Raw genomic sequence first — 23321 nt, 5'->3', positions numbered from 1 at the left:
GATCACCTAACAGTTAAAGTAACAATAAGCAGGAAATCCAGGTTCATGACCCAGTCTGCCGTAAATTTTTAACTGTCACTATGTATTCATTACATTTTAATGTCACCATATATGAATACAATAATAAATACTATTATGTCTTTGAATATGATGCACTCTTCCTGAACAAAGCCAATTTTATTTTCACTTTGCTTAATGAGATGTAGTTAAAAACATTTACATTGTGATATTGTCAGCTTCCCCCCCCCCCCCCCTCCCGCCCTCCCCCCTCCTAATATGGATCTTCACATATTTTCTTCCCCTACACTGCCAACTCTTCCCCTGCAATTTCCATAATAATGTGAATGGCAAAAATGAATAACATAACTATTCGGAAGGTACACACAACTGCTGTCAAGGTAGCATTTCCATGGACATACCATATTTGGTGCATTGTACATTATCAACCTTGAAGTTGACTGTAGTCTCTAACTGAATTAGTGGTAGATGATAATATTATCTTCAATGCCATATACAAGCTGAGATGTCTGATGAAAGATGTATAACACACATCCGCTGAAGAGATTTCAATTACTTCTATTTTAAAGATCATATCACTAATAATAACTTAAGTCACAATTTTTTTTATCAAAACTAATTTTAATAGCTGCACTATGAAAAATACTGCTTTAACAGTAGTTACTTACTAAAGAAAGACAAGAAGACTTAATGTAATATATACACAAATGAAAAACTGCAACAGTGGTAGGCTGTCATTACAAATAATAAACTTTTGTTATAACAATGCTGAGTGCATTTACAGTAAGAAAAAATGTACCAATGATGGTAATAAATACTGCTAATGTCTGCCTTACACTTTTCAAGGGAATTTTTTTACCTAGCAGGAAATCAATTAAGGCTCTCATTATGTACTGACCATCTAGAAAAAAACATGGTATGGCATTAACTGCAGCCAATCCAGATGAAAATAATATGCAGTATTTACATATTTGGGTCACCATTTCAGGCAACGTTGAAGGAATGAAATATAAAGGAACATAATCACTAACTGCAATTGTATGATAGATTTCAGCTGGTCGACCCAAAAATAAAACTACCTTTGCGTCTAATCTTTCGATTCGAACAAGTCTTGTTGAATTTTCAAGGGATGGCTTTAAGCAGTGGAGATCTGATGTGCAGTCAGTAGCTTTTGAGCACATAAGTGCAGCAGATTCAACCACTTTTCGACCTGGTAGACAAGAATGCTGAGGTAACTCTAGTGTTCCTCCTTCCTTTTCCAAATATTCAAAGCAGAGGTGATCTGGGCTGTTCATTCCACAACAGTCAACTGCACCATTAGGAAGCTGTCGAACTGGAAAGTGAGAATAAAAATATCTTTTGAGACATGGTTCAAATGACTGGGTAGAATTTAGATTTCTTTTCTCTTTTTTACATCTACAGTAAACAACAGCAATATATACATGACAATATAAAAGGTATGATCTAACTGACATCAAATAATACATTGCAATAAATTGCCAAAAAATAACTGATAAAGGTTGTGCCAACAGTGCAACAACATATGCAGCCGTAATAAAAGTTGATTATAATCAATACTGTACAGAATCATCCTGCAATCGAGACTATACTGTTATTTACAATTAAGAGTTACTGAAATACAAAATGTATACTAGCAAAACTTAAATTACACATATAAGGTAGATTTTTATGAGGTGTTACTAAAGAATGACCATTCAATGTGACATATTTTTGTTATCGCAATGGTTTTGGATGTAGTGTGTCAGCATATTTAAAATAATCATGAGTAACAAGTCTTGAGTGATTGATGAAGAATGGAAGACATAACTGACTTTACAATTAATTTAGATATAGCATGCATCCCATATATTCACTTACATCAATACAACATAAGCCACTTCACGCTGTTTGGCAGAGGGTACTTCCAGTACCGTTATCATTTCCTCACTTCTTGTTTAATTTGTGAACGTTGCATAGGAAGAATAACTGTCAGTTAACCTGTGTATGGGCAGTAACTTCTCCCGTTTTCTAATCATATTTATTGTGTGAATGTGTGTGTGTGTGTGTGTGTGTGTGTGTGTGTGTGAGAGAGAGAGAGAGAGAGAGAGAGAGAGAGAGAGAGAGAGAGGGAGGGAGGACATAGGTATGTTGCCGGATTCTTTTTTTAACTTATGCTCTTGGAGTTCTAACAGTAAACATTTAAGCGATCCACAATGCCTCTCTTCCAGCACCTGCTATTGGAGTTTGATGGCATAATCTCCGATGGTCTTGTGTTCACTAAACAAACCTAGGAGCAAACAGGGCACTCTTCTTTGGATCTTCTTTATTAATCCTACTATTAACATTCCCAGACTAACGAGTAATACTCACGAATTGGTATGTAAGCCACTTCTTTCATGAATGAATTACATTTCCTTAGAATTATTTCACTGATTTGAAGCCCACAATTAGTTTGATAAAGCTGTTCCATTATAGATTGCTGTGGATACAGACTCTGAGATATTTTATTGTTGTTGCTATTTATTATTATTATTATTACAGAATTAATAACACCAGGTTCACTTAATAACAATATTTTGCTGTATTCCTGTTATCTTCTGCCAAGCCTCCTTGGGTACCCTGCCATGCTGCATTACTTTGTTGATGTGGTTTTCAAAGAGTATCATGATCTGCCAGGTGGTTTCCATTCAAAAATTTTCTTTGGCCACCAGTGATCTGGCTTCCTCAGCAAATACCCATATCACTTTAATGATTTTCTTTCAATTCTATCTATCACTGTTTCATTTGCCTTCATTCTAGCTATTACTTCAACATATATATATTACAATCCAGAGTTATAGATTAATATTTCTATTATTTACATCATTCCCTTAAATGGCACAAAATGCATATACTATACTTATAAACTTATTTATTCCTATTCAAGAATTCATCTATGGTATAGGAGTTGTCAAGGAGATATGATTTCAATTTATTTTTGAAGCTATTACTGCTGTCTATCAGACACTTTGTTTCATCTGGTAATTTGTCGAAAATTTTTATAGCAGCATATTTTACCCCTTTCTGTGCCAAAGATAGGTTGAGCAAAGAATAGTGTAAGTCTTTCGTTTTTCTGGTATTATAATCATGAATATCAATGTTGTTTTTAGACTGGTCTATGTTGTTGAGAACAAATTTCATTAGTGAGTAGATGTATTGTGAGGCTGTTGTAAGAATTCCTAATATTTTAAAAAGATGCCTACAAGATGTGAGACTATGAACCCCACACATTATTCTAACCACTTTCTTTTGAGCAGTGAATACTGTTTGTCTAAATGTTGAGTTACCCCGAAATATTATTTTGTATGACATCAGAGAGGGAAAGTATGCAAAGTATGTTAGCCTACTAATTTCTATATCTTCATAATTGGAAATTATTCTGATCACAAAAGTTGCTGAACCTAGTCACTTAAGGAGATCCAAAATATGAATTTTCCAATTAAGATTTTCATCTATATGAACACCCAAAAACTTAGTATGCTCTACCCTGTCTACTGACTTCTATTGATGTGTTATATTTATTGAAGGAACTGTACTTTTTGCAGCAAAAAATTGGATGTACTGTGTTTTTTCAAGGTTAAGAGCAAGCTCATTTGCAGAAAACCAATTAATGACTTTTCCAAAGACCTTATTTGTATCATTTTCAATTGGACTTTCTTTTACTGGATTAATAATGATGCTTGTATCATCAGCAAACAGTGTAATTCAGCTTCCTGTTTCAGATAGGAAGGGAGGTTTCCAGAATGAGACTTTCACTCTGCAGCAGAGTGTGCGCTGATATGAAACTTCCTGGCAGATTAAAACTGTGTGCCCGACCGAGACTCGAACTCGGGACCTTTGCCTTTCGCGGGCAAGTGCTCTACCGTCTGAGCTACCGAAGCACGACTCGCATCCGGTCCTCACAGCTTTACTTATGCCAGTATCTCATCTCCTACCTTCCAAACTTTACAGAAGCTCTCCTGCGAACCTTGCAGAACTAGCACTCCTGAAAGAAAGGATACTGCGGAGACATGGCTTAGCCACTTTACAGAAGCTCTCCTGCGAACCTTGCAGAACTAGCACTCCTGAAAGAAAGGATACTGCGGAGACATGGCTTAGCCACAGTTTGGAAGGTAGGAGACGAGATACTGGCAGAAGTAAAGCTGTGAGGACCGGACGTGAGTCATGCTTCGGTAGCTCAGACGGTAGAGCACTTGCCTGCGAAAGGCAAAGGTCCCGAGTTCGAGTCTCAGTCGGGCACACAGTTTTAATCTGCCAGGAAGTTTCATATCAGCGCACACTCCGCTGCAGAGTGAAAATCTCATTCTGCAAACATCCCCCAGGCTGTGGCTAAGCCATGGCTCCGCTGTATCCTTTCTTTCAGGAGTGCTAGTTCTGCAAGGTTCGCAGGAGAGCTTTTGTAAAGTTTGGAAGGTAGGAGACGAGATACTGGCAGAAGTAAAGCTGTGAGGACCGGACATGAGTCGTGCTTCGGTAGCTCAGACGGCAGAGCACGTGCCCGCGAAAGGCAAAGGTCCCGAGTTCGAGTCTCAGTCGGGCACACAGTTTTAATCTGCCAGGAAGTTTCATATCAGTGCACATTCCGCTGCAGCGTGAAAATCTCATTCTGGAAACATCCCCCAGGCTGTGGCTAAGCCATGTCTCCGCAGTATCCTTTCTTTCAGGAGTGCTAGTTCTGCAAGGTTTGCAGGAGTGCTAGCTCTGCAAGGTTCGCAGGAGAGCTTCTGTAAAGTTTGGAAGGTAGGAGACGAGATACTGGCAGAAGTAAAGCCCTGAGGACCGGACATGAGTCGTGCTTCGGTAGCTCAGACGGTAGAGTACTTGCCCGCAAAAGGCAAAGGTCCCGAGTTCGAGTCTTGGTCGGGCACACAGTTTTAATCTGCCAGGGAGTTTCAGGAAGGGAGGTTGTTCACATATCAACAACAGAAGGGGACCCATGATTGAACCCTGCGGAACACCTAATGTAATTTCACCCCAGTTAGATGAAGTGGCAAACTTATTTAAATCACTTGACTCATATAAGGAAACTTTTTGCTTTCTGTTCTGTAGGTATGAATTAAACCACTCATATGCTATTCCATTTATATCACAGAATTGTTATTTCTGTAACAAAATGTCATGGTTCACACAATCAAATGCTTTGGACAAGTCACAGAAAATTCCTATTGGTGACATTTTACTATTTAAAGACTCTATTATGTGGACAGTGAAATTGTATATTGCTGTCTCAGTGGAACAGCATTTTTGAAATCCGAACTGTGATTTACTAAGTATCCCATTACTGTTGAGATGGCTAACCACTCGAGTACATTGCTTTCTCGAAGATTTTTGAGAATGCTGTAAGTAAGGATACTGGCTGATAATTATTGACATCTGTGGTGCCCCTCTTTTTGTAGAGAGGCCTGACAATGGCTTATTTTAACCTGTCTGGGAAAATACCTTGAGTTAGTGATGCATTGCATATGACTCAGAACATCAGCTGTAACTGATCCACGTTGTTTTAATATCTTATTAGAGATGCCATCTATTCCAACAGAACATTTATTTTTCAGAGATTTAATAATTTTACTTATTTCACAAGAAGTTGTTAGGTGAAACTTAATCTGACTAAATTTTTTCAAAACAGACTCTTCCATGTTCTGCCTAGCTTCTTCTTTTGAACTGTTCTCACCAATTTTTTCTCACACACTTAAGAAATGATTGTTAAATACATTAGCTACTTGTGTACTGTTGGTTAGGATGGTCTTGTTCTCTTAACAGTAATACTACCTACCCCAGTGGTTACTTTTTCTGTCTCCCTTCTAACAACATTCCATATTGATTATATTTTATTGCCGGAGTTGTTAATTTCGCCTCTAACAAACATATTTCTTGATTTCCTTACAACTTTTCTCAGTATGTTACGATAATTTTTATAGTGTAAAACTACTGCTGGATCTTTACTATTTCTTGCTGTCTCATACAGTTTTCTTTTTGTTTCTGAAGACACTTTAATACCGGTAGTAATCCAAGGTTTCTTTGAAAAGTGTGTGGTGTTACACTTAGTAATTTTCTTTGGGAAACAATGTTCAAAGAGTGATTAAATTTATCAAGAAATGTTTTGCACTTATCATTAGCATTTGGCTCATTATATACATCTCCCCAATTAACATTTCTTAAGCTTTCTCTGAAGTGCTGTATAGATAGGGGGTTGAGCGACCTCATACTTTTACTAAATGGTTTCTGAACTGTACGCCCTGTTAGGTTTTGTAAGTTAACCAGTTGTGCATCATGGTCTGACAACCCGTTTACCACAGGGAAAGCACGTGTTTGTTTTACATCCTCTTTCTGTACAAATACATTATGTACCAGGTGTACCAGTATGAAATGAGCGTTAAGATGCAAATGTGTTGATAGGGAACATTTGTTGTGAATGAGCCTTAATTTTTTTTTGTTTGGTTGGTATGACATCTGTCAAAGATATTTAGTATACATCAAGTCATGGAACGAACATCTTCATATGTTTTCATCGTGTTAACTGTGGTGTCACCGCCAGACAACACACTTGCCTTTAAATCGGCCGCGGTCCGTTAGTATACGTCGGACCCGCGTGTCGCCACTATCAGTGATTGCAGACCGAGCGCCACCACACGGCAGGTCTAGAGAGACTTCCTAGCACTCGCCCCAGTTGTACAACCGACTTTGCTAGCAATGGTTCACTGACAAAATACGCTCTCATTTGCCGAGACGATAGTTAGCATAGCCTTCAGCTATGTCAATTGCTACGACCTAGCAAGGTGCCATGTTCAGTTACTATTGATATTGAGAATAATGTACAGTCAAGAGCGATGTTCAACAGTTATGGATTAAAGTTAATTATTCCACCAGCTACGTCCGTTTTTCTAAATTCTAATTTCCTTGTCTTGTTCCAGACCTCACGCCAGCCTGCGTGAGCTAAAACGCGTGCCTTTCAGCTTCCTCTAGTAACCCGGTGTTGGCTCTCCTGCCAACCCACAACATTAACAATGTCAAATTTTGTACCAGAAAGCGATAATTTGCGGAAAGCATTAATTTTTTGTTTTCATTTGAAAAAAAGTGCTGCAGAGTCACATTGAACGCTTGTCGAGGCATTGGTGATCATGCTCTATCAGAAGCAACATGCAAAAGATGGTTTCAACGGGTCAGAAATAATTATTTTGATGTAAGAAATGAAGAACATGGAAGACCACCAAAAAGTTCAAAGACACATTGCAAGCAATATTAGATGAAGATGATACTTTGAGTCAGAAGCAAATGGCAGCAATGTTAAATGTTGCACAACAAACAATTTCTACCCATTTGAAGGATATGGGAAAGATCCAAAAGTGTGGAAAATGGGTGCCACATGAATTTAATGAAAGACAGATGGAAAACCGAAAAACCATTTGTCAAATTTTGCTTCAAAGACATGAAAGAAATCAATTTTGCATCAAATTGTTACTGGCGATGAAAAATGGATTTATTTTAAGACTCCTAAACGAGAAAAATCATGGGTTAATCTGGGACAACCATCAACATCTACTGCAAAACCAGATCGATTTGGCAAGAAGACAATGCTCTGTGTTTGGTGGGATCAGAAAGGTGTAGTGTATCATGAGCTTCTAAAACCCGGTGAAACTGTGAATACTAATCGCTACAGACAACAAATGATCAATTTGAACTATGCATTGATCGAAAAAAGACCAGAATGGGCCAGAAGACATGGCAAAGTAATTTTTTTACATTACAATGCACCTGCACACAAAGCAAAACTGGTTCAGGATACAATCAAAACACTTGGCTGGGAGTTGCTACCCCACCTGCCGTATTCACCAGACCTTGCCCCTTCCGACTACCATTTGTTTTCATCAATGGGACACGCATTGGCTGAGGAACACTTTGATTCCTACAAAGAAGTTGAAAATTGAGTGTCTGATTGGTTTGCTTCAAAAGACGAACATTTCTATTGGCGTGGTGTCCACAAATTGCCAGAAAGGTGGTCAAAATGTATAGAAAGCAATGGTCAGTACTTTGAATAAAATGTTTTTACTTTTCAATTCAAAATTAGTGTTTCATTTTCACAAAAAATGCTCATTTCATACCAGTACACCTGGCATTAGCGTGCTACTGTCCTGAGCTATACATGCAGGGAAATTGATCACTGATTCTAAGTTATATGTTGTTAATAACACTTCTGGTTCACTTTTCCTATCAGAATTACTTAGAAAGTTTACATTGAAATCACCACAGATTAATAAGTTATTCTTTTTGTCTGACAAAATAGTTCAAATGGCTCTGAGCACTATGGGACTCAACTGCTGAGGTCATTAGTCCCCTAGAACTTAGAACTAGTTAAACCTAACTAACCTAAAGACATCACAAACATCCATGCCCGAGGCAGGATTCGAACCTGCGACCGTAGCGGTCTTGCGGTTCCAGACTGCAGCGCCTTTAACCGCACGGCCACTTCGGCCGGCTTTTGTCTGACAGACAGCATAATAGGGAGTCAAACTTTTTTATGAACAGCTCCCTGTCTCCTAATGGGGACCTGTAGACTGTTGCTAATATCAATACTACATTATATAGCTGAAGTTCACATGCACAAACCTCAAAGTGTTGATCAACACAAAATTTGCTTACTTCTACAGCTTTGCTTTTATACCCTTGTTTTATGAAAATGGCAACTCCTCCGTTATTCATCCTAGATCTACAAGTGTAAGATGCTAAATTATACCCACTTATACTGACACTATCCATGCCCACAGTTACATGGTGTTCAGACAGACAGATTATATCAATCTCATCTAAACACACTGACAGCTCATCTACTTTATTTTTTATTCCCCTGATATTTTGATGGAGTATGTTGATACTGCCCTTAGCTTTACCCCAATTAAATGTACGTGAAGTTTCTTTTATTCTATTTATCTTGATTGTCATCTGTCTGGACTTTGGCTTTAACCTAAAAAACCTGTCTGCCTGGACCCATTAACCACAGGGATCACCCCTTGTGTGACTGTGGACCCCCTTACAGTTTCTGCTAATAGAGAAGCTAACTTACTTTTCCCCATCCTATTCAGGTGCAGGCCATGTGTAGTGTATCCCCACCTACCAATAGCATTTACTGGAACACCACTTATGTGAGATTTTGCCAGTGTCTAGAGCATCCTGTTCAGCTCCCTGGCCCTCGTTTGTAAATAACCCATTTCTACAGCTACTAGTCTTCTTTTGAGGTCAGCATTTAAAATCTATAGTTCTGATCCATAGTATAGGACAGATTCAATCACTGGCTTAGGCACTCCTCTCTTATTGTTGTTAGAAATGTTCTTGACCCGCCAACAAGAATTCATACACCCTATTACTTTTCTGTTTTGCTGTATTCTCCATTTTATTTCTGCATTACCCAATCCACTTTCATCAATACATGTCCCTAGATATATAAATTTCTCTATCGGTCTCATAACTACTTCGTCATTAATGTGTAGTTCAAAACCAGTGCCCCTATTCACCTCCAGATATTAAATTTTTGTTACACTTATCTGTAGTTCCCATTTGTCATATTCCTGACACAAATGTTATACCATGAATTCAAGACTGTATTCATCTTATTTTAGAATGACCTCATCACCAGAGAAAATAACACAAACACCTGTACATCGCATTTCTCTACAGCTATTCTTCCATCTTTGAAGAGCCATTTCTATGTCTATGTCTATGTCTATGTGGGTGATCGAATGCAACCTTGTCTTAGCCATTTTGTAACATTAACAGGTTCTGATAATTCTGACACTCTTTTTACCTGTACCTTACTAGTTCTGAACATTTCAATACCAATTTGTAAAGGATGGTCATCCATATCTATATTGTTCACAGCTTCCTACAGTTTTGCACTAGGAACTGTATCATAAGCTTCTGCTAAATCTACAAAGGCAGTGTGTAGCTCCTTCCCTGTTGTTATGTTTCTCCATGATCTGTAGTAAAATAAGGAGGTTATCTGCACAGGATCTGTTCTGTCTGAACCCACTCAGCAACAGCAGGCTTGAACAGTAATGGGTCTCTCAATATTTGTATCTGTGTAACATGCTACATTTATTCACATTTATGGTGTACTGCCAATCCCTGCACCATAGTTATGAGATCCTCATGGATTTGGGACATGTAATTAAAACAGAACATAGAATGCATATTTTACACAGAATCAATACACTCTGCTTTACTACTCATTCTACAGGTACTTAGACACGTGGCCCTCGAGGATGGGAACCAAGCTTTAAAAATGGCTCATTTTTGTTTACAATTTAATGCTACAGTTGCACAAACATGCGACTATAGACACATTAATATGTATAATGATCACTACTCACCAAATGCATGCAGTGTTCCATGTGTGTGTGTGTGTGTGTGTTAGAGATAGAGATAGAGAGAGAGAGAGAGAGAGAGAGAGAGAGAGAGCTGTGATGAAGGACAGTTATGACAGTTATATTCCATCAGTTGTGCATAACTTGTAAATTACATGGCACTCACATTATGTGACACTATTGGTAACACATACATCAATATGTACCGTTAATAAATTTGTTGATGAAGTAGAAAGAGTTGGCCACCAGTATGTCCTTCAGGCTCCTCTTAAACAGTATTTTATTTGTGCCTCAACTTTTTATAGTTACTGGAAAATTACTGGAAATCAGTGGGACTGAAAAATGGACACCTTTCTGGACCAAAGTAAGTCTTTATGTCACCTGTCCTAAATCTTAGTATGGGTTTTATGAACTGTCTGTTACAGAAAGAAACTTTACTGAGTAATACATATGCTGAGATATAGTAGTAAGTACACACAGTTATTTAAAGAGTTTTCCACAGGATGTTTTTGAGTTAAAACCAGAAATAATTGTAATTACACAGTATACCATTATGAAATCAAAGTAAGCATAGTATGTCTATTTTTTTCATGTCACCTATGTCTGACACATTCACACTGAAAGTATAGTTTTATTTAGAAGTTTCAGCAGTTCTATCACACTGAGAATTTAAAACTGTCAGCCTCTTCTACCTGCAAGTCCTCACAGTTTAGGCATATCTTCTTTCATAGCATACGTCATATATTGATGCAGAATTCAGTTGGGTGTTTCCCACTACAACCTTCAAGTACATTATCAGTTCGAGACCTGTCATTTACATATTCTCTCTAACCTCAATTAATCAGTGTAATGGAGGACAGTTTTCGCATGAAGTTGTTGTCGCTTCTGGTGATGTGCTTATTTCTCTTAATGTGCTGTCACTTCCATCCATTCCCTTGCATATTTATTTTCCTGCATCTACATATATATTTTTCAAGGCAAAGTACAGTGCATGGCAGAGGGTACTTTGTACCAATGCTATTGCTTTTCCATCATATTCCATTTGCATAATGAGCAACAGAAAAATAACCATCTGAATATCTCTATGCATAACATAATCTACCTCATCTTATATGGTGGTAGCATAATGGTCACACTACTTTATCTGAATAAAAGTTATTTAAATTAACCCAATGAATTCCTTATAAGAATGTCACCTTCTGATTTAAGTTCTCTGATCATTTCTCTTACATTTATGTAGTTATACGAACCATTATGAACCCAGCAGTGTGTCTCTAAATTCATTCAGTGTCTATTGCCATGCCACCTTTATAAGGGATCCAAACACTGAAACAATACACTAGAATTCATTGCACTAGCATCTTACCACAAATAAAATTCCTCTATTCTCCTTTGTTAATACTGATATCAGATGTTCGTCCAATTTCATATGTTCACTACTAATCTTGGGTACTATTTGGTTCTTTCCCTTTGTTATAAGCATTTTCTTGCATTAATCAACATTTACAAACAGATAACATTTGTTACATCAAGTGGAAACTTTGCCCATGTCTTTCTCCATCTCCTTATGATTGTCCAATGATTAGATTAGTTTTTCGTTCCATAGATCCATGCTGAGGAGATCCTCGTGGATGTGGAACATGTCAACTTTTTTTTTTATCCTTGCAGGGAAGAGCATTGTTGGCAAACAATCTTATAGTGCCTCTGACCCTATCTGATATACCATTTACATATATTGAGAACATATGCTCCCTTGGGGTAAAGTCAATATTACTTTCATTTCTGTAGAACATTCACCATCTAATGAATCTAGCCATCCATCAACATCTACTGTCTGCAAAGCAAGCAGTTTTTCACATGAGTGACTTTTCCTGACTATGCTCATGCTTTGAGTGGAGCTTATTTTTCATTTAGTCAAACTTTGTGACACCCAGGCACCTGAATATGCAGGGTGAAAACCTCTTAATGGTTCAGAAATCTGTAAAGTGAGCATTCCAAAATTTTAAGGAGCAATTGTCGAAAAACCTTTATTAATGGCTGGGCAGATTGCTGCTGTCCTGAAATGAAGCAGCTATTATGAAGACTATCATGCTATTTTATGTAGCATGGCTCTCGGTATTTTAAAGTATGCTGGCCTTCAAGATTCAAGGAAAATTACAGCAATATGGGAAAAGTAATGTATAGAAATTGCTCCTAAACTGGAATCATCATCAGGTTGTGAAGATGACTGTTGCATAAAACTGTTCCCCTGGAGCAGCACAAATGAACATCTTGGAAAACCAGAAGCAAGCTTAATCATATCAGTGGAAGACAACACAGTGTGATGATATTTAAACTTTTGCTAATTGAGCCAGTGTAGAAGGGAAACTATTTACCGTATGGATATCCAACTTTGTAGCAAAGATGTTCAGACAGTGCACGGTTGAAACAGAAGCATCAGTATGCATTACAGTTACAGGCAGTCAACATGGAAGTAGACAAGGTGAGCAAGGCTTTATTCGCAAAGCAGTTTTGTCAAAACAACAGCAATAGTGCTGCTGCTCTTTTCGAGTAACAATGCATTAAAGGAATACAGAGACGTCCTCTTTCCACACTGGGCATGAAGAACACAGTTTGGAAGTTTGAATTATCTGGCAATTTGGGAATTTCCCCTGGAAGAGGTTGATGGCCAGCTCCACCACAAACTGTTGAAGAAGTTACTGTTGGAATGGCTGAGAATGCTGGATGCAATGTGTGAGCTTCAAGCAGTGTACGAGCTGTGTCACAACTGCTGAACATTTTGTGGTCCACCATTGTTTTGGGCAGCAGTAGAGCAATCTCTAGTGCAGTTCCAGGCTGTCGTATATGCAGACAGTTGTTGCACTGAGCAATTTTTATAACCTGGGACGTAAATATGGTACACAATTAACAGATATTACCTTCTTAAACGGAAAATAAAATGTGTTTCTTTCACTGATTTATTCATTATTTCTCTTCTGCATGTCCTTACAAATCTTCCCACAAAATTTCGGCTGGCTGGTGTGGCCGAGCCGTTCTAGGCGCTTCAGTCTGGAACCGCGCGACCACTACGGTCGCAGGTTCGAATCCTGCCTCGGGCATGGATGTGTGTGATGTCCTTAGGTTAGTTAGGTTTAAGTAGTTCTAAGTTCTAGGGGACTGATGACCTCAGATGTTAAGTCCCATAGTGCTCAGAGCCATTTGAACCATTTGAACAAAATTTCGCTGTCCTACGATCACTCGTTTTTCATGAGGGCCCTCTCAAGTTTAATTATAACCACCCCATATAAAGAATAACAGGATATAATTACAGTTGCTCATGGTTCAATGACAACTCTGGTAAGAAAATTAAAATTGTCATACAAAGATGAAAAGTGACCAAGCACTTTATCGACAAAGAATCATTTTTCATGTTCGCCTTGTTTCTGTTTACCCCCTCAAATGTTAGTAACAAGCCAGCAGTAGATTTCAATCTCAAGACTTATGAGGCAAGTGAAGGGATAGAAATAATAATGATAAAAATTACATAGAGCATATAGTTGTACTTGGCTACTGTCAAGATATTTCTTCCTGAAAATTTGCGTCACTAAATATAATTTAATTTTAAGAGATAAGTCAACACAGTGATAAGAGCTGATAAATATAACACCAAAGACAACAGCCTGTTGACACTATCATAAAACTATCAATGCTATAAATAGCAAGAACACCCAAATTGTTTATTCATATCCATATTAACTGCTTTTGTCTTGTGACAGTACCTGGACATTACTGAAGAATGAAGAGTCCAACTGAGGTAGGTCCACTAGCTTGTTCGGCAAGTGAATTAACATTATTCACTTTATTTAACATCATGATCCACAACTTACCTCACCTGCGGCCACTTCTTTTCCTCACTCCCCCCCCCCCCCCTTTTTCCTACGTTCTCTCCAAACTTTCTAGCACAAAAATTATTGGACATCTTAAAATAAGAGTACCAAAGAATCATATTTACCATGAGGAGGTAAAATCCCTAATACTTCCTATAAAAGTGGAAATAAACTTTTTCTATCAGATAGTACTCAGAATTTGACTTCTTGAAGACAAGAACTGACCAGCCATTCTACATCCTTGTAATTTTAGTTTCCTCAATAGAATTTTCCTTTTCAACTGATTGGGGTGCCCCTGAGTCCAGTTAAATCTGCCTATTACCAATATATTGTTATGCCTAGGCGATAATTGCTCCTGGGTGCTTCTGCAGCACTGTGTTAATACTTTTTTTTAGCAGTTCAACAGCTCAAGACTTCATCAAGGAAGCAAACACAAGCCATGAATGACTGCACAAGGTGAGTAGATTGCAGCATATCCTGCAATGTCAGCAAGTCATCGCACGCACAAGTTTGATTTTCCATCCATTCAACACAGTTGTTGAAATCCTTCATTTACTGGGAATGTCAATAACAAGTATCTGGCTCAAAATTAATAACTGATTAATATGTTTTACAAAAATATCACAGATAAATAATTACAGTTCTGGAATAGAGGGTCAACAATTGAAAACTTTTCATGTGACAACAATAAGCTACATCGTAGGAGTTACCTGGCACAGATTCATCATGTTCCTTGACCAACTCAGCTGATATACAATATCCAGGACTTGGTTGTTTGATTGCCAATAAAGTACAGTGATACCAAGTCTCTGAATCCAAAACTTCACACTGATTTATTGCCACCACCCTGTCTCCAACTTTCAGTCCAGTTGGCCCCATGAGTGCAGAATCCTAAAACAATTGATATATAAAAACATGTACCCAATGCATAAAATATAAGACAGATGTCTAAAAATTAAACATACATTTTATTTGGAACTACATCAAACTGCATAACTTCTGATACAGGGGGAAAAAAAAGAACAAGGATACTTTACAAGCGTTACTTCATGTCACTACATCTGCTTTTAATTTTAAGCATTTGCATCAACTATGAGACTTTTACAGGAATGCTTATGGACACACTGGACAATGTAGGTCATTAAATGCAGTTTTGCAATGATGAGAGGAAATTTTACCACCTGAAGGTAAGTACAGGGTGGTGCAGGGGAAGGGGAAATTTTGAACGTTACAGTTGGCAGCACTGTAGTGCCGGCAGGTGTTCGAAACTTTGCACAATTGATGTGAATGCATTGCCATTTAGTAATCATGGAGAATTGGACTGGTGCAGAACATGCAGTAGCTGTGAGAGCATTTTACAAAAATGGTGATAGTGCGACTGCCACGCAGAGAACATTTCGACAGCATTACCAGCTTGGACGTCATGGACGTGTCCCATCTGTGCATGTGATTACAACGTGGGTGCGTAATTTTGAAGAAACAGGATCTGCCTTGAAAAAGAAACCTCCAGGTGGCATTCCAACGGTACGTACCCCAGAGAGCATTGCAGCTGCTAGAGCTGCAATCGAGAGAAGTCCTCACCGCTCCGTTCGACAGCATGCATCTTCGCTAGGGATTAAGCGACGAAAACTTACAAAGAATACTGCACGAATTAGACTTCCATCCCTATAAGTTGCAGATAGTGCAACACTTACACGAACAAGACCCAGTGTCACGTATGGAGTTTAGTAGCCAGATATTGGCTAAAATCAACGAGGATGCGAATTTCCTTGGTAACTTATGGATATCAGACGAAGACCATTTCCACCTGAACGGATTCGTGAACAAACAGAATTTTCGTTATTGGGCACAAGACAATCCTTGTGAGTTTCACCAGCGACCACTACATAGCACCAAGGTCACAATATGGTGTGCTGTATCATGTCATGGTGTCATCGGCCCTTATTTTTTTGAACGTGAGGATGGTAGTGCAGTGACAGTAACATCCGCTCGATATGTTTAAATGCTTCAAACATTCTTTACACCGAGACTATACAAGCTTAATCTTAACGTCGAAAACGTGGTTTCAGCAGGACAGAACCATGTCACACACTGCTCGACAATCAATGGCAGCAGTTCGTCAATTGTTTGGAAGACGCATTATTTCACGTAACGGTGACATTGCATGGCCTGCGAGATCCCCTGATATTAGTGTGTGTGATTTCTTCCTGTGGGGATATCTTAAAGGCAAGGTGTACCGAACACGTCCTGCAACAATCCATGAACTGAAGGAGAACATTGAAAACGAAATCACTGCCATTCTCCAAGATTTGCTACACCGTGCATTCCAGAATTTTCATAACAGGCTGTTAGAGTGTGAACGCCGAATGGGAGCACATCTTTCCGATATCATCTTTAAAAAGTAAAGAGACAATTTTGGACATTTTGATTGTAAAGACATACTGAATAATGGCATACTGAATACATTCACTTTCGTTAATAAATTACTAGTTTTATGAATTTATTCATGGAAACGACGTTATTTCGAAATTTCCCGTTTCCCTGCGCCACCCTGTACTTGCCAGCAATTCTGACTCGCAAAAATTTTTGCTATCTCAAATGACTCTTTCTTTTGATACAATTAACCACCTTTTCAGCATCCTAATTTTGTTTCATCTGTGTGCTGGCTGCTATTCTTACCTGCCGGCTTTTTTGGTATGGAGCAATCTTTTCAGTCTTCAGTAACATTTTATTCTATATACACTGACCTCTTCCCATGTTTAGAAACTTTTTTCAGTGTTTAGCAATTTTTTTCACCTCTTTCTTTGGCTAACAATATTTTTAATTTGCTTGGTGGTCTCTTGACTCTCTACTCCCTCTACTGCCTGTCCCTTCATCTTTGTTTCCCCTCATCCTCACAATGGAAAGGTGGCTCTCATTCTGTGGTCTGAGAGACCTGTCAATTTTTTAACCTTCCCCAGCCTATCCCCCCTTCCTCCCCAAGGAAGGAATTAACAGTTACAAAAGTTAGGATGGTGTGTGTACTTTAACGTGTGCCTATTAGCAGTACTACACAGTTCTCCTCCTGATGGTAAGTACTTACCAGAAATACTGTCTCATAAAAGTTTTTAATTCTTGGTATGACACCATTTACATCAATTACATCTTCTTTCTGCTACACTGACATACACTGGGGTGATGAAAGTCACAGTATAGTGATACACACACATACAGATGAAGGTAGTATCACGTACACAAGGTACGAAAGGGCAGTGCATTGTCGGAGCTGTCATTTGTACTCAGCTGAGTCGTGAAAATGTTTCCAGTAAGATTATGGTTACATGATGGGAATTAACAGTCTTTGAATGTGGAATGGCTGTTGGAGCTAGGCACATGGGGCATTCCATGTTGGAAATCATTAGGGAATTCAATATTCTGAGATCCATTCATGATTGAGAGCAGTGTTTTTTTGTGTGAAATAACCAAAGAAATCAATGTGGGATATATGACAAATTTATCTGTTAGGACAGTGTGGCGAGATTTGACATTAATGGGCTATGGCAGCAGATGACTAATGTGCGTGCCTTTGCTAACAGCATGAAATCACCTGCAGTCCTCTCCTGGGCTCGTGAACATATCGGTTGCACCCTAGACCACTGGAAAACCATGGCCTGGTCAGATGAGCCCTGATTTCAATTGGTAAGAGCTGATGGCAGGGTTTGACTATGGCACCAACCCCACAAAGCCATGGACCCAGGTTGTCAACAAGGCACTGTGCAAGCTAGTGGTGGCTCCATAATGGTGAGGGCTGTGATTGAAGGGAATGGACTGAGTCAGTGACTGTAAATTGTCATTTTTGGCAGCTTAAAGACCATTTGCCATTTAGCATTCATGGACTTAATGTTTCCAAACAATAATGGAATTTTTATGGATGACAATGAGCCATGTTACTGGGCCATAATTGTTCACAATTGGTTTGAAGAACATTCTGGACGGTTTGAGTGAATGATTTGGCCACCCAGATCACCAGACATGAATCCCATCGAACATTTATGGGACACAATCAAGAGGTCAGTTTGTGCACAAAATCCTGCAGTGGCAACACTTTCACAATTATGGATGACTATGGAGGTGGCACGGCTCAGTATTTCTGCAGGGAACTTCCAACGACTTGTTGAGTCCATGCCATGTTGAGTTGCTGCACTATGCTGGGCAAAAGGAGGAGATATCCCATGACTTTTGTCACCCTAGTGTATTTATTTATTTAAATGTCAAGTTCTGTAGGACCAAATTGAGGAGCAAATCTCCAAGGTCATGGAACGTGTCAGTACATGAAATTACAACGTAAAAGTAATAACAGATAAAATAAAGTATTTATGAACCCAAAAAAGTCAAGCCATAAGTTTAAGTAAACGCACTCAACAATACAACATATGAATCAGCTTAATTTTTCAAGGAACTCCTCAACAGAATAGAAGAAGTGATCCATGAGGAAACTCTTCAGTTTCAATTTGAAAGTGCATGGATTACAACTAAGATTTTTGAATCCTTGTGGTAGCTTATCAAAAATGGATTCAGCAGTATACTGCACACCTTTCTGCACAAGAGTTAAGGAAGCGCAACCCAAATGCAGGTTTGATTTCTGCCAAGTATCAACTGAGTGAAAGCTGCTTACTCTTGGGAATAAGCTGATATATATATATATATATATATATATGAGAGAGAGAGGGGGGGGGGGGGCAATGTCAAAATACCTGTTTCTGAGCCAAAAATATCCTTTTTAGAATGGGAAGAGTTACCCCAAAATATAATACCATATGACATAAGCAAATGAAAATAAGCAAAGTAGACTAATTTTCATATCAAATGATCACTTACTTCAGATACCATTAAAACCTTAAAGATGGCAGCTATAAGTCTTTGAACATGATCCTGAATGTTGGCTTCCCATGACAGTTTACTACCTTTCTGAACACCCAGAAATTTGAACTGTTCAGTTCCACTAATCATATGCCCATTCTGTGAAATTAAAATGTCAGGTTTTCTTGAATTGTGTGTTAGAAACTGTAAAAACCAAGTCTTACTGTGATTTAGCGTTAGTTTATTTTCTACAAGCCATGAAATTATGTCATGAACGGCACTATTTGATACAGAGCCTATGTTTGCACACAGCATCCTTTACTACCAGGCTAGTGTCATCAGCAAACAGAAATATTTTAGTGTTACCCATAATACAAGAGGGCATATAATTTATATAAATAAGGAACAGGTGTGGCCCCAACACTGATCCCTGAGGCACCTCCCCCATTTGACTGTTCCCCTCTCAAACCCCATTCTGAACACTGTGAATAATGACCTTTTGCTGTCTGTTGCTAAAGTAAGAAGTGAACCAATTGTGAGCTGCTCCCAGTATTACGAAATGATCCAACTTCTGGAGCAATATTTTGTGATCAACACAATCAAATGCCTTAGTTAAATCAAAAAAGTATGCCTCGTGTACAAAACCTTTTATTTAACCCATCCAGTATCTCACAGAGAAAAGAGAATATAGCATTTTCATTTGTTAAACAACTTCTAAAGCCGAACTGTACATTTGATAGCAAATTGTATAATATAAAATGATCAATTATCCTTACATACACAGCCATTTCAATAACTTTAGCAACCTTGATGGCATAGAAATAGGCCTAAAATATTCTACATTATCCCTCTCTCTCTTTTTATAAAGCGAATTTACTATTGAGTCCTTTAATCATTCAGCAAACTGTCCATTCCTTAAGGAAAAATTACAAATGTGGTAAAATACAGGGCTAACATGTGCAGCACAGTACTTTAATATTCTGCTAGGCACTCCATCATATTCATGAGAGTCCTTAGTCTTCAGTCATTTAATTATTGACTCAATCTCCCCATCATCTGTCTCACAGAGGAGTATTCAGACATCAATCACGGAAAGGCATTTTCCAAGAGAGTTATATGATTCCCTGTAGAAACTAAATTTTAATTTTATTCACCAGCAGTGCCTAGAAAATGATTGTTAAATACTGCACATGTATCTGATTTAACAGTAACAGACATATTTTTACTATGAACTGACTTTATATCGTCAATCTTGTGCTGCTGACCAGACACCTCCTTCATGACTGACCATATGGTTTCAATTTTATCCTGTGAATTAGATATTCTATTTGTGTACCACATACTCTTTGCCTTCCTAACAACATTTTTAAGCACCTTACAGTACTGTTTGTAATGGGCTACTGTAGCTTGATTGTGGCTACCTCTAACGTTTTGTTATAATTCCCGCTTTTTTCTACATGATATCCTTATCCCACTAGTCAGCCACCCAGACTGCCTTTTACTGCTAGTACCCTGTTTAGAACGTTCTAATGGAAAACAGCACTATACTTGTCATATCTGTGTTATCAGCACTATAAACATCCTGCCACTCTTGTTCCTTGATGAGGTTTAAAAAACTCTCTATTGCCGTTGGAATAACTTTTGTACATAGTTTGTAATTATATGTGACAATTGTTTGACTACAAAATCCTTTTAGTGTTAAAATTTGTGCATCATGGTCTGAAATGCCATTCAGCCTTTCACTAACAGAATGCCCATCTAGTAATGAAGCATAAATAAAAATATTGTCTATTGCTGCACTACCGTTCCCCTGCACCCTAGTTGGAAAAAACACAGCTGCGTCAGTTCATATGAATTTAGGAGATCTACATACACCCTTTTTTTTGCACAATCATACACAAAATTAATATTGATGTCACTACATATAATTAATTTCTGGTACTTCCTATAAAGTGACTCAAGAATCCTCTCTAGCTTGAGCAGAAATGCTCTGAAGTCAGAGTTAGGGGACCTATAAACAACGAAAATTAGAAGTTTAGTTTCACTATACTAGAAGGTATCAGATAGATTATATAATGGTAAGACAGAGATTTAGGAACCAGGTTTTAAATTGTAAGACATTTCCATGGGCAGATGTGGACTCTGACCACAATCTATCGGTTATGAACTGTAGATTAAAACTGAAGAAACTGCAAAAAGGTGGGAATTTAAGGAGATGGGACCTGGATAAACTGAAAGAACCAGAGGTTGTACAGAGTTTCAGGGAGAGCATAAGGGAACAATTGACCGGAATGGGGGAAAGAAATACAGTAGAAGAAGAATGGGTAGCTCTGAGGGATGAAGTAGTGAAGGCAGCAGAGGATCAAGTAGGTAAAAAGACGAGGGCTAGTAGAAATCCTTGGGTAACAGAAGAAATATTGAATTTAATTGATGAAAGGAGAAAATATAAAAATGCAGTAAATGAAGCAGGCAAAAAGGAATACAAATGTCTCAAAAATGAGATTGACAGGAAGTGCAAAATGCCTAAGCAGGGATGGCTAGAGGACAAATGTAAGGATGTAGAGGCTTATCTCATGAGGGGTAAGATAGATACTGCCTACAGGAAAATTAAAGAGACCTTTGGAGAAAAGAGAACCACTTGTATGAATATCAAGAGCTCAAATGGAAACCCAGTTCTAAGCACAGAAGGGAAAGCAGAAAGGTGGAAGGAGTACACAGAGGGTCTATACAAGGGCGATGTACTTGAGAACAATATTATGGAAATCGAAGAGGATGTAGATGAAGATGAAATGGGAGATACTATACTGCGTAAAGAGTTTGACAGAGCGCTGAAAGACTTGAGTCAAAACAAGGCCCCGGGAGTAGACAACATTCCATTAGAACCACTGACAGCCTTGGTAGAGCCAGTCCTGACAAAACTCTACCATCTGGTGAGCAAGATGTATGAGACAGGCGAAATACCCTCAGACTTCAAGAAGAATATAATAATTCCAATCCCAAAGAAAGCAGGTGTTGACAGATGTGAAAATTACCGAACTATCAGTTTAATAAGTCACAGCTGCAAAATACTAACACGAATTCTTTACAGACGAATGGAAAAACTGGTAGAAGCCGACCTTGGGGAAGATCAGTTTGGATTCCGTAGAAATATTGGAACACGCGAGGCAATACTGACCCTACGACTTATCTTAGAAGCTAGATTAAGGAAAGGCAAACCTACATTCCTAGCATTCATAGACTTAGAGAAAGCTTTTGACAATGTTGACTGGAATGCTCTCTTTCAAATTCTGAAGGTGGCAGGGGTAAAATACAATGAGTGAAAGGCTATTTACAATTTGAACAGAAACCAGATAACAGTTATAAGAGTCGAGGGACATGAAAGGGAAGCAGTGGTTGGGAAGGGAGTGAGACAGGGTTGTAGCCTCTCCCCGATGTTGTTCAATCTGTATATTGAGCAAGCAGTAAAGGAAACAAAAGAAAAATTCGGAGTAGGAATTAAAATCCATGGAGAAGCAATAAAAACTTTAAGGTTCGCCGATGACATTGTAATTCTGTCAGAGACAGCAAAGGACTTGGAAGAGCAGCTGAACGGAATGGATAGTGTCTTGAAAGGAGGATATAAGATGAACATCAACAAAAGCAAAACAAGGATAACGGAATGTAGTCAAATTAAGTCGGGTGATGCTGAGGGAATTAGATTAGGAAATGAGACGCTTAAAGTAGTAAAGGAGTTCTGCTATTTGGGGAGCAAAATAACTGATGATGGTCGAAGTAGAGAGGATATAAAATGTAGACTGGCAATGGCAAGGAAAGTGTTTCTGAAGAAGAGAAATTTGTTAACGTCGAGTATAGGTTTAAGTGTCAGGAAGTCATTTCTGAAAGTATTTGTATGGAGTGTAGCCATGTATGGAAGTGAAACATGGATGATAAATAGTTTGGACAAGAAGAGAATAGAAGCTTTCGAAATGTGGTGCTACAGAAGAATGCTGAAGATTAGATGGGTAGATCACATAACTAATGAGGAAGTATTGAATAGGATTGGGGAGAAGAGAAGTTTGTGGCACAACTTGACTAGAAGAAGGGATCGGTTGGTAGGACATATTCTGAGGCATCAAGGGATCACCAGTTTAGTATTGGAGGGCAGCGTGGAGGGTAAAAATCAGCGAGGGAGACCAAGAGATGAATACACTAAGCAGATTCAGAA

At 38.4% G+C, this 23321-nt stretch overlaps 1 protein-coding gene across 1 annotated transcript in view; it reads right to left on the bottom strand.

Moving 5' to 3' along the window:
• Positions 1 to 284: 284 nt before the first annotated feature.
• The window catches only part of LOC124722989 (membrane-bound transcription factor site-2 protease), a 55049-nt gene continuing 32012 nt past the window's right edge, over positions 285 to 23321 (bottom strand). The window contains exons 5-6 of the mRNA XM_047248157.1: positions 14989 to 15169; positions 285 to 1351 (exon numbers count right to left, since the gene is read on the bottom strand). Of these exons, the coding sequence (XP_047104113.1) occupies positions 756 to 1351; positions 14989 to 15169 (777 nt within the window). The 3' untranslated portion in view covers positions 285 to 755. The remainder of the gene's footprint in view (positions 1352 to 14988; positions 15170 to 23321) is intronic.

The sequence above is a fragment of the Schistocerca piceifrons genome, chromosome X (genome assembly GCF_021461385.2).
Source record: "Schistocerca piceifrons isolate TAMUIC-IGC-003096 chromosome X, iqSchPice1.1, whole genome shotgun sequence".
NCBI lineage: Eukaryota > Metazoa > Arthropoda > Insecta > Orthoptera > Acrididae > Schistocerca > Schistocerca piceifrons.
Note: the sequence above shows the minus strand (reverse complement) of the source record. Positions and strands in the feature narration are given on the sequence as shown.